Source organism: Malaclemys terrapin, chromosome 2, assembly GCF_027887155.1.
Source record: "Malaclemys terrapin pileata isolate rMalTer1 chromosome 2, rMalTer1.hap1, whole genome shotgun sequence".
Taxonomy (NCBI): Eukaryota; Metazoa; Chordata; order Testudines; family Emydidae; genus Malaclemys; species Malaclemys terrapin.
In genome coordinates, this window is record NC_071506.1 from 72,932,471 (window position 1) to 72,945,415 (window position 12,945).

The 12,945-nt window shown below is 44.0% G+C and overlaps 1 protein-coding gene across 1 annotated transcript in view; it reads left to right on the plus strand.

The window, feature by feature from the left end:
- PRKDC (protein kinase, DNA-activated, catalytic subunit) overlaps nucleotides 1-12,945 on the plus strand; it is a 161,204-nt gene that overhangs the window by 129,330 nt on the left and 18,929 nt on the right. The window contains exons 68-73 of the mRNA XM_054017878.1: nucleotides 1,348-1,459; nucleotides 5,135-5,324; nucleotides 7,613-7,787; nucleotides 7,909-8,099; nucleotides 10,757-10,937; nucleotides 11,640-11,800. Of these exons, the coding sequence (XP_053873853.1) occupies nucleotides 1,348-1,459; nucleotides 5,135-5,324; nucleotides 7,613-7,787; nucleotides 7,909-8,099; nucleotides 10,757-10,937; nucleotides 11,640-11,800 (1,010 nt within the window). The remainder of the gene's footprint in view (nucleotides 1-1,347; nucleotides 1,460-5,134; nucleotides 5,325-7,612; nucleotides 7,788-7,908; nucleotides 8,100-10,756; nucleotides 10,938-11,639; nucleotides 11,801-12,945) is intronic.

The following is a 12,945-nucleotide window of genomic DNA, read 5'->3' on the forward strand; positions in this document are numbered from 1 at the left end:
CTTTGTATTCCACTTTACTCCTATGAGGAATACTGGTAATAACTGTCATTCTTTTCCAGTGATAATTATTGCCCCTTTTAGTTTCTTTACTCTCTAGTAGTTGAGATACAGCAATAACTGGAAAATAGTATAATAAACACCAGACTGAATGATTCATTTAATAGAAACCAGGAAATTTGAGTGAGTTTCATTATATTAACTGCTGGCTGCTGCTGTGTCAATCTGTGCTTCTCTCACTGGGTTCTAAAGAAATCTAATGAGGTTCAACAAGGACAAGTGCAGAGACCTGCACTTAGGACGGAAGAATCCCATGCACCGCTACAGGCTGGGGACCAACTGGCTAAGCAGCAGTTCTGCAGAAAAGGACCTGGGATTACAGTGGACGAGAAGCTGGATATGAGTCAGCAGTGTGCTGTGTATTTTCCCCACAGCATTTTTCTCTTATTTTGTGTATATACATTGTGGCATTGACCTTTTTGTTTTTGGAAAGAGCTAGTCTAGTTATTTTCACATGTCAAAAGACTCTGAATCTGTTTCTGATATAGTGAAGATATTTTTTAAAAGGGTCATCCGCTATGTTATGTTTTATCTTTCTAGCCCTTGCAATGAAATCCTTCCATGATGATTTAAAATAGCAATTATCTCTTTAAAATTGCCAAGAAGGCCAACGGCATATTGGGCTGTATTAGTAGGAGCATTGCCAGCAGATCGAGGGAAGTGATTATTCCCCTCTATTCAGCACCGGTGAGGCCACACCTGGAGTATTGCGTCCAGTTTTGGTCCCCCCACTACAGAAGGGATGTGGACAAATTGGAGAGAGTCCAGTGGAGGGCAACAAAAATTATTAGGGGCTGGGGCACATGGCTTACTAGGTGAGGCTAGGGAACTGGGGTTATTTAGTCTGCAGAAGAGAAGAGAGAGGGGAGATTTGATAGCAGCCTTCAGTGACCTGAAGGGGGCTTCCAAAGAGGATGGAGCTCGGCTGTTCTCAGTGGTGGCAGATGACAGAACAAGGAGCAATGGTCTCAAGTTGCAGTGGGGGAGGTCTAGGTTAAATATTAGGGAACACTATTTCACTAGGAGGGTGGTGAAGCACTGGAATGGGTTACCTAGGGAGGTGGTGGAATCTCCATCCTTAGAAGTTTTTAAGGCCTGGCTTGACAAAGCCTTGGCTGGGATGATTTAGTTGGTGTTGGTCCTGCTTTGAGCAGGGGATTGGAATAGATGACCTCTTAAGGTCTCTTCCAACCCTAATATTCTGTGATTCTAAACATCATGGTTTGACCCCCTACATTTTCACATTACCTCCATGCAGCCTTTTTTTAAAGTATTTTTAATTGATTTTAGGCAGCTTAGCTTCTCAAGCTTCCCTTAAGAGACTTCTTAGAATTTGGACAAACAGATATCCAGATGATAAAATGGACCCCATGAACATCTGGGATGACATCATTACAAACCGGTAAGATGAGACACTTGTCTGTTAACTATGATTCTACATGTTAGTTAAGCTTGCTATATTTCTGATGTTGCTTGTGGAAATTTTTGCTTGGAATCCAGCACTTGATGATTTCTAAGTACTATTATGTCTTGCCTTTCAGATGGAACAAATTGTTTTCATATTACTAACATATGGAGAGGAGCAAAGGGCAGATGGGATGGGTAGGTGGATAAGAGGATGTTTTCATATAAATAGTGTAGTTAGCAGATTAGACCAATAGCCTAAAGCTTAAAATTGTTTGTCATCCATCAATTGCTAGGTACACTATAAGCAAATCAGGATTCTAAATTAAGATTTTTGCCAGCCATCCATCCTGGCCCAATTCTTCAGTTCTTACATATGTTGAGGAGTACGTGGGTGAATAGTCACATTTATCACAATGGGACTACTCACTAAGTGCCCCTCAATATGAGTAAAAGTCACAAAAATGGGCCCTCAGTTGCTGGATGTCTTTAAATAGCTAGAGGTTTTAACAAAGTTTTATACAAAGAACCCAACCCCAGTTATCACCATGTTCTTCAGGCACACCTCTACCCCTATAAAACGCTGTCCTCGGGAGCCAAAATATCTTACCGCATTATAGGTGAAACCGCGTTATATCGAACTTGCTTTGATCCGCCGGAGTGCGCAGCCCCGCCCCCCCAGAGCACTGCTTTACCGTGTTATATCCGAATTCGTGTTATATTGGGTCGCGTTATATGAGGGTAGAGGTGTATTTATGTGACTGTCTTTAACTATTACTATAACCAAAACTTCTGTTGTGCAACAGTTACCTGAAATGGCTGACCCTTGAGAGACTTTCTTTAGACAAGCTCTCAAGAGGCTCAGATGCTTTCTCTAACCTTTTTAATGTCTCTCTCCTCCCCATAATATTTCTCCACATCCTCTACTTTCTCTCAATGCAACTTCAGATCACACTCCTTTCCTCAGGGTATGTCTACACTACGAAATTAGGTCGATTTTATAGAAGTCGATTTTTAGAAACCAATTTTATACAGTCGATTGCATATGTCCACACTAAGCGCATTAAGTCGGCGGAGTGCATCCTCACTACCGTGGCCACCATCGACTTACAGAGCAGTGCACTGTGGGTAGCTATCTCCACTGCCCATTGGAATTCTGGATTAAGCTTCCAATGCCTGATGGGGCAAAAACATTGTCGTGGGTGGTTTTGGGTACATGTCGTCAGGCCCCCCTCCCTTCCTCCATGAAAGCAATGGCAGACAATCATTGCACGCTTTTTTCCTGGGTTACTCGTGCAGACGCCATACCACGGCAAGCATGGAGCCTGCTCAGCTCACCGTCACTGTACGTCTCCTGGGTGCTGCTGGCAGACGCGGTACTGCATTGCTACATAGCAGCAGCTCCTTGCCTTTGTGGCAGACGGTGCAGTAGGACTGATAGCCGTTGTACGTCTCCTGGGTGCTCCTGGCAGACCTTGGTGAGGTTGATCAGAGGCGCCTAGACAGACAAGGCTATCCTCCTCTTAGAGCACGGAATGGGAGCCAGAGACTCCAGGTCATTCTCTTCTTTAAGTTTCGTCTCATGGAGATTCAGTCCTGTCTGGAATATCATGCGAGCTGGAGGCTTCTGCCTCAGGCTGCTCTCCCAGCTGGAAGCACCGTGCAGTCGTGCCTACCCCTTACTCCCATGGCTCATGAAGCCTGGACAGTAGTAAGCAGCAGTTCTTGGGCGTCTGGGGGAGGAGGCTATGGAACGTGGGGAGGAGGGCAGGCAGTTATACAGTGGATGCAGCAGGGGTCTGTGCTCTTGTTGGCTTTCCTGCAGCTCCAACAGACACTTCATTATGTCCGTTTGCTCCCCCATTAGCCTCAGCATCGTGTCCTGCCTCCGCTCTTCGCGCTCACTTAATTCTTTCCTGGCCTCTGCCACTGAATGCCTCCATGCATTAAGCTGTGCCCTATCAGCACGGGAGGACTGCATGAGCTCGGAAAACATGTCATCACAAGTGTGTTTTCTTAGCCTTCTAATCTGCGATAACCTCAGGGACAGGGATGATAGGGGGAGCATAAAAACATTCTACGGTCTATGATTCTGGGGGGACTGCATGGTCACCTGTGCTGCTGAGTTCGCCACGCTTACCAAACAGGAAATGAAATTCAAAAGTTCCCAGGGCTTTTCCTGTGTACCTGGCTAGTGCATCGGAGTTCAAAGTGCTGTCCAGAGCAGTCACAATGGAGCACTCTGGGATAGCTCCCGGAGGTCAATACCGTCGATTTGCGCCCACACTACCCTAAATTCGACCCAGCAAGGTCAATTTTAGCGCTACTCCCCTCGCTGTGGAGGAGTACAGAAGTTGATTTTAAGAGCCCTTTAAGTCGATGGAACAGGGTTGGTTGTGTGGACGCATTCATTTTCAAATCGACCTAAAGCAGCTAAATTCGACCTAACCCCGTAGTGTAGACCAGGGCTCAGTCTTCATCATTACCTTTCTCTCAGCCAAATAAGCACCTTAAAATTTGCTGATTATGGAGTCTCAGCAGGCTTGGCAGTGCTTGTTCAGCCAGGAGCCAAAACCTCCAGTGGGTCCCTTGATAGTGACTGGTGTCTCAGGGCATGACTGTAATACAAATCTTAAAGGGCACTTACGTAAACCTAAATAAGGTTTGCAGTTGGGTCAGAGTTTGACATGAAATATAGGCTCGTGCTAGAGCTGCTCAGGATTTTTCCAGTGAAACAGTTTCATTGGGAAATGCCGTTTTATTGAACCTGAAGTGTGTCACGGAAGCATCTCTGGTTTGACGAACTTTAATTGAATCACAGGCAGGTTTCCAAGGGAACTCTGCTTGGTTTCATGGCAGGCTGCCGGGGAGCCTGGGCTTCTAGGGTCCATGGCTCTGGGCAGCCCCACCATGCAGACTGCTCCCAGGTCAACTGGCTCCCAGGACCCACCCACTTGAAAGACTTGAAGCCAGCAGGCCCAGATGTCTGGAAGCTCTGCAGCTCCCAGTGTCAGGGCTGTGCACATAGTGGGGCTGCCCTGGACCCCCAGAGGCTGGAAACCCTGGCAACTGCTGACTGAAATTGACATGATTCTTGTCAGCTTCACCACTGCTCTTAGAAATATTGAAATTTTCCATGAACTTTTGAACCATTTTCCATGAACCATTGAAATTTTCCCAAGTTTCAGTCAGCTCTAGCTGGCATTTATAGTTTATAAGCCAGTCTACATGTTTCTTACAGTTATGCTGGCATCAGGACAAGGGCTATAGGTTTGTCTTGGTACATTTGGGGTAGTATTCTAGTAAAAATGGAATTATGGACATTTTCTAGCACCTAAACTCCATAGTCTCCAATAAAAATCCTAACCCCATAGCCAGGATTAAAAAACGAAATATGTGTAAGGGACACCATTTCAAGACCTAGGGGTACTCATTAGGTCAGTCCACCCTGGTTGTGATTGTTAATTTTATTAATTGATTATGCCTACTCCTTACTGAAGAGGTTCACAATCACTAATAATAATGACATCAGTCAGTGACTGAAGCCGCTTAGCCATATTTACCAGTGGGAAATATGGCAGCATTGAATATAGATCAAGGAGAGGAAGGTTTAAAATCACCTGTGTGCTTCCCACTGTATGTTAATGTCTTATTTCCTTTCACCATTGTGCAGATGTTTCTTTCTTGGAAAAATTCAGGAGAAACTGCCTAACATCCAGGCTGATGATAGTATGGAGGTGGATGGAAGGGGAGATGTTGGTGACAAAATGGAAACAGATATGCAGGAAGAAGACATTCATTCAATGATTAGAAGCTGCAAATTTAACATGAAAATGAAGATGATAGAGAGTGCCAGGAAACAGGTGACTCTTCACTGTCTGGTAGTGCTTGATTCATCAGAAAACCATAGCTATTAGAACTGGAAGAGACAGATTAGGTTGTCCAGGTCATACTGCTGCCAATGCAGGATTTCCCCAAACAGTATGTTCTTGAATGCCTGGTTCCTTTTCTACAGGATTGTAGATGACTACTGTTAATTAACAACTTTTCTATAATGTGCTATTTCAGGAAATGTGCCCAAAGACTCTTTTTGTTCACCAGATGTTCCTGGTACTTTCCAGAACAAATAAATAAAGCATCAGAAATGTTATAGTTGTGGGCCTGTGGGGGGCGTGTTTGTGCAAGAAAAAGTAGCATAATGTATCACATTTTAAAGCTCTTTAATTTAATGCATTTATATTTCTAACAACATACTTTGATTTGTAAATTTACTAGCGCATAAGATAAATGTTCTGTATAAAACAATATAGACCAAACTGAGATTGAACCAATATCACTTATCTTGCCCCACTCACTAACACTGAAACGCTTTGTTTTTTCTTGTATAACATTAATAGATATTGTGGCCAGTGTTTGTCTAAAGTTAGCAATGAGGGGCTAGATTCACAAAGGGACTGAGGCATTGTGATACTCCATGCACCATGCCTAACTTTTAGGCACCTAGAAAATAACTGAGATTCACAAAGCCTGAGCTAAGTTCTCAGGCATCCTATATGATGAATGTAGTGAGATAGGCACCTAAAAATAGGATTCACGAAAGCCAGCATGCTAGGATGCTCCCTGCCTAAGCTAGCCAATGGGAGATGCTAAGGCAAAGGGGGAGTGTCTTAAACCCCGGCCCGCTCAGCGAGTAGAGCATCTAAGTCCGGACTGCTGGGAGGTGCCTTCCTCTCCTTGGGAGTCTCAGCTGCAAACCCTCTCTTGGAGTTAGACACCTATGTCATTTTTGCAAGACACCAGGTGTGGGGAGAGGAGGAGAGGCGCTCTCATAACTTTTAGCCCAGTGGTTAGAGCACTCACCTGGAATGTGGCTGACCTGGGTTCAAGCTCTTCCCGCTTCCCCCCGCCCCCCCCCCCCCCCTTGAGGGGAAGAAGGGATCTGAACAGGGATCTGCCACCACCTCTCAGGCAGGTGCCCTAACCATTGGGCTATGGGATATTATTATGTGGGGCTCCGACAGTCTTTCCTTTTGAAGCTTTTCCTCTCTGGAAAAATAATTAGTCATTAGAGCAGGGAGACTGGATCCTGGGGACTCCCACAACCTGGTTGAGTGCTCAAACCACCAGGCTCTCTCTCGCTTTCCAGCCTAATGACTCTTTAATTATTTATCCACAATGGATCTGCTTCTACAGGAGAGACTGAGGGAGGGCCACATCAGAATATTCCGTACCTAGTGATTGGGGCCCTCACTTGCCGATCCCTTGAACCGGTTTTCCATGTTCCACATGAATATCATAAAGACTGAGCTACGTCCCCATTGTCTGTTTTGTGTGAGCTTACCTGTAGGGCCGAATCCAGCAGGCAAGCTCTGAGCCTGCTTACCAGCTTAGGCCCTGTATGCAAGTTAGGTGGAGGAACACCTGTATTTCCCTAGGTTGTGCATTACACTGGGGCTTAGGTGTCCAGATGTCTAGAATGGAGCAGAGGTTCACATACCCAGAGGCAGAAACATAGGTGCTTAGGGAACTTCTACTGCAAAAAATTATGCACCAAGTGAGTTAGACATCTACAGGATTCAGCGGCAGTTGAGCTGTGGGAGTTTTGTTAATACTAGTGGTGTCTGATCCTGAGATTTAGGCACCAAAAGTACAAGTTAGGCACCTAAACCCCTTTCTGAATCTAACCCTAAGTGACTTGTTCCTCAGAAGTGCTGAATACCCAAAGTCTCCATTGAGATCAGTGGGAGTTATGGGTACTCAGTACTTCTGAAAATAAAACCACTTATTAATGGGTCTAAAGATAGATTGAGACCTAATTTTAGATATCAAGTTGGAAAATGTTGACATGGTGACCTCTGTATTTTAAGTAGGCTACGAGTTAAAAATGACTGGAGCTAGACTGTTTGTTTATTTTTTTATTTTTATCAAATACTTCCATTAGCACACACCTGTTTTTCACACCGAGCCCACCTGGCAGGGGAGCCCCTCACACTTTGCTGGAATTTCCGGGATCTTTCCTGTTATACTTTGTGAATCCTGTAATGGCTCTTGCAAAATCCTTGGATCTTTTCATTTGCTGCAAACAGTAGTTTTTTATTTCCCCTTCTTCTAATGCATTATTGAAAATTCCCATTTTGATCTGTTAATGTAGAACAGCTTCTCAGTTGCCATGAAGCTTCTGAAGGATCTGCACAGAGAGTCTAAAACCAGAGAAGACTGGCTCTTGAGATGGAATCACAGCTATTGCCGCTTTAGCCATAGTCGCAGTCAGAGCCAGAATAGTCCTGAACAAATGCTCACTGTGTTGAAAACCATCTCTTTACTGGGTAATAGTGTTATCTATTCAGACTCCATTGATGCAGAACCCATGCTATGGATTCTCTTCCTATTTGTAAGGGGAATCCATTTTACTGCCAAATTATCAACTTTGTTTCTGAATTCCAACAGATGAGAGCAAATCTGACTACCTGAGTAAGAACATAGTGGCCTTCCGCAACCAAAACCTTCTGTTGGGTACCACTTACCATATTTTGGCCAGTGCCCTTAGCAAAGATCCAGGATGTCTTGAAAAAATTGAGGAAGAAAAAGCTAGAAAAGTCGTGATGCTTTCTGGAGAGAGGCCTGAAAATTCTGAGAAGGTAAATGAGAAGGGAAAGGAGCTTCTTACTCATTGCTGTAGATTGCTAATTTTGTTATATACTTCATTAACTCAGTTACATTAAGCCCATGTTACTACAGTAAACCCATGCTAGTACTCTCTGCTGCTAGCACTGATTTCTCCAATGAGCTACAGCTGTGAGAGTAGTGCTGCAGCTGCTGTGTTAGTGTGACCTGGACCCCGCTAACTCAGTCATGGGCTCCTGCCCCTTGACAGTCCCCCTCCCACTCACTGCTGGAGAGGAGGTTCCAGGCCCCGAACTCCCACCAAGATGGTAAAGTAAAACTTGTGGAAGCAGGTTTTGAATCTGCTGTGTCCAGAGCCTCCAGGATTGTGCTAGTGTTTGTCCCTACCGACATCTTACATGGAGGAAGGATGTCTGTCCGAGAGCATGTGCATGCACAAGGGCAAGAAGAGTGTGGGAGCAGAGGCCAGCCTGGTAGTTGGATGGGTGGTGCTCTTTGATATCCATGCTAACATCAGGCAGGGCTGGTCGCGTGAATCTCCCATGAAGATAGTCACTTCCTAAAATTAATATAGCTAATTTTCTATTTATTTTAATAATTGTTCAGTCATTTTAATGATCAGACATAGCTAGGAGTAAAAAAAAAAAAAAAGTAAAATTTGTCCCATTGTCCTTTTGCCTTAATTGAGCAGGAGTACAATATAAAGAGCACACAATTGGAGACCCTACCAGATCTTCAAATGTATGTATTCAGAGTTGTTCAGGATGCCCCAGAACTGAACTTATGCCTTTCAAAGGGATCCGAATGGAGAGTTAGACTGCGTATATCAATTTATATCTGCTGATCTTGATAGCTACCCTCTCTTAGGAGCCTTGGGAGTAGCTACAGTCAGAATGAACGAACACTGTTACTTGTCTCTCTAGGAGCAAGTACAATCTGTAAATGAACAGTGTCAATACAACAAGGACAAAAATTAGTATAAAGATTTCATAAATGAAGTTAAAAATTACTGTGCTAGTTACTCTACCAGAATGAATGACAACATTCTTTATAATGAGCAGTTGAAAAGTGAGCACGAAATCTCTTCTATACCACCTTTCACTGTGATCCTTAAAAACTAAGAAAGATCAGACTTGTTTGAGAGACCTCCAGAAAGATACTGCAGGAAGTGGTGTCCCTAATTTGTGGATGATTCTGTTCCCTCTGAGTAAGTATTTAACCAGTGTCCCAGCATGGTACTAGAGGGCACTGTACTGCCTTCTGAATGAGACACCAAACTGAGATAACATGGTACCTTCTGCAATACCTAAGGGTGTTCACACTTGTCTCCTGACCAAATTCCAACTTCAATAATTTCCCTTTGCCTACATAAAATTCACAATGTGGTTTTTTTTGTTTATATTTTGATTCCCTCCCTCCCCGCAAACAAATAAGGGAAGAACAGAAAAGACGAAAGAATGGAAAGGGAGGGAAAGGAAAGAAAGGAAGTGGGGGTAGGGTGGAGAAAGGAGAGTGACATCTCGGTTTCATCCACTAGGGATTAATCAAATGTGTTTAAAAAGTTAGACCAAGTCTTTTCAAATTTGCCTGAAGTAAGTCCCTGTTCTCCAAAATGTTACCTGCTCTGAGCTGCCAGGTCAGTCAAGTTGCTGAGCCAAGCTTCTGTCCCTGGCCACAGTCTGCTCTTTCATTTAAGGTAATATGAATCATTTTGCTACAAGCATAGCTCTAGAAAACCAAGTTTTCCATGAGTTGTTGAGTTTCCAAGATAATGGGATATATCACGAAATACAGTTGTTTAAGGAGATACCTGTTATCATATTAATCCTCCCTCCTGCTTCTAGCCAAAAGGATTATATCCTGGGACTGTCCCAAAAAAATTCACAGTGTAGTTTATATTGGATACAGTATTTTTCACTTGCTGTTCCTAAACTGTTGGGTGGGATTGCTGAATACTGCTAAACAGCTGGCACATTTCTGCCAAGGAGGTGGTAGCATTGGTAAATGACGGAATCTGTATGCAGAGTTTAGGTAAGTTTGTTTGTAAAATGCTTTGTACATTATTTCTTCCATTAAGTACATTGTACTAGAGAAATCTGGGATGACCACATTGTGCCTCAATTCTCATAACAGAAAAAACACAATTTGTATATAAATAAAGGTTTAAAACTAGAGCTGGGTAAGGAGCTTTTTAACAAAACAAACAAAAATCCCCCACTTATTCTCATGAACATTCGTTCAAACTAAAAACTTAATTTTCTTCAACTGTGTTTGTGTCTCTTTCATGTTAACTGTTTGCAAATGGTCTGTTGAATGAGTTTACTGGCTTGGAAATACCAAATTGTAGAGAATGGTCACAGAAAGTGAATCTTAAACTAGTAAATGTGACTTGCATTGGAAGCCCCAATCGAAAACTTATGCCTATCCAGACAGGGAACAGAACTAATACCCTATGATCTGTGTATCCAATATAGCTCAAATTTCAAATATTGAATACTTGCAACCAAGAATGATCTTCAGGTCAAGAACTGTTCACATAAAGTATTTGACAAATACATGCTCAGTCTTCATTTGCAAACAGAAAAAGAAACTAAATTTGTTGAATATTCACCATGAACTATTTGCTGAACTCTCCTTGTTATTGTGGCTTCCACTTATGGTTGAATTTCAGGTGATAGCAGGTCTGAACAAGAAGGCTTTCCAGTACTTCAGCACTGCAGTGAGGAAGGCTGAAGAAGAGGTGCAGTCTCACTCTATGGAGCATGTAGACCTGACTGGAGTCATAGATGCTTACATGACTTTGGTTGATTTCTGTGACAAGCATCTCCGTAAAGAGGAAGAAGGTTCATCTGGTGAGTCAGAAATTAAAATATTTTTCTCATCCTGCTGTTATGCAAATTTCAGATGGGAGAGTGCCAATAGAGAGCAGTCAAATGCGGGGACTAGAGGTGGGCCATTTAAAAAGAAAATATTCTTGTACGTGGAAGAATTTATAAGAGGTGGTGTTTAATACCAAGCGAGTAACTCCTGTTGTGGAGGATTTACCTAAAATACATCAGCTTTCACCCTGCTCCTGAAATCCCAGCAGGTTATATGGCTTGAATTTAAATGTAAACAGATTGTCCTCAACTGTGATGTTATTTACATCCTTTTTGTTCTTTCTGACGGCTGCTTCTGGCTTCACCATTAGTGAGTCATGAGGTCTCCATCTTACTGGTGGGATATGCATCCTATCCAGCAGCTGCTCCTCTTGTTCATTCCCAGACCACGACAATGCTGTGTATAAAATGGGAAAGATACTAGAGATGATGCAGCTTCCTGATAAAAGCTAATGCTTACAGTCCAAGAATACGCGTACTAGTGGTGTGTGCAGTTCAAACAAGTCTTCAAATGGGAAACAGAACAAAGTAAAAAACAAAAAAAGTTAAAATTCCCTACAGAGCACCAAGAAAGCAGATAATACAATTAAAAGTAAAGATGAATGTTTTAGATGATCAAAGGGATGGAAAAAAAGATGGTGTTTCTGATAATTTTTGTTTAATGTTTCTTGACAGATGTCAGTGCTCTGGATCTACAGACATTCCCAGCCATTGTAGTGGAGAAAATGATAAAGGCTTTAAAACTGAATTCCAGAGATGCCAGGCTAAAATTTCCTAGGCTCCTGCAAATAATAGAAAGGTATCCAGCAGAGACACTGGGCCTAATGGCACGAGAGGTTAGTTACTTCCATTCCTGGGACAGCAAAGTGGATTGTGAACCAAATATTTATTGAACAGAATCCCTTTATTTCAAGTTGAATTTTGGATTATTATGTAAATCTGTATGTTAGTTTAATGGGATGTTGGGAGCTTGTTGCATTGCACTTTTTGCTGAGTCAACTGCTGAGTTGGTTAATGAAGAAATACGAATAGAGCAGCGGTTCTCAACACGTGGCCCATGGATCACATGCGGCCCAATTAGCACATAGTTGCAGCCCAGCACCGCAGCTGTGTGCTAAAAATAATTAAAAGTTTGCCGATCTGGTCAGGCAGGGGCTGGGGCTGAAGCCAGGGCTAGAGCCGGGTGAGGGGGAGCTTGCTCATGCACTCCTGTTGGAGTGCTCCTGCCAGCAGGAAAGGCCAAGCAGTCCCCTGTAGCTTGGAAGGAGCTCAGCTGGCTACCTGCTCCCTCCCGTCTCCGTCTCCCCGCGCTGCAGGAACACACTGCCAGGTATCGGTTAACACTGGTGACCGGACGCTAAAAATCCAGATATCACGGGAACCCGTGCCAGCTGTAGCTTGAGCAGGCATCGCCCCTTTCCCCCCCAGCTCCTCCATCCCCCGATTTCTCTGCCACTCTGCTTAACTGTCAGGGAGGGAAGAGGCTCCCTCTGTCCCTCTCCTCAGCTTAGGCTGGCAGGGAGCTCCAAGACGCTGCCTCCTGTGTCCTAGTGCTCATCACCGTCATCTTCTATGTGTGCTGTGTCCCAATTCTGGACAGCTGGTGAGTGCCTGTGTGGGGGCAGGGCAAGAGAGTAGTGGGTGGAAGAGGCAGTGGGGAAAGAAGAGGGATGATGTAGGATGGGGGAAGACATGGGGATGGGGGAATGGAACAGGGGACAGTGTGGAGAAGAAAGGGGATGGTGTGGGGAGAGGAAAGGGAAGGGGATTACTGAGAGTGCTGTCGCCACAGGGAGCGCTGCTTCCTTGCCTCTGGGTGTCTGTCTGGAGAAATGTGGGGGCACGTCCCTCCCCACTAGCCACTGCTATGTGTCTCCTCCGGGGGGGATGAGCATACTCCACACTGCAGTGTGCCCTGGGCTGCCTGCAGCAAACAGCGACCAACTGCCCATCCCCTACTGGCCATTTCCAGACCCTTTAT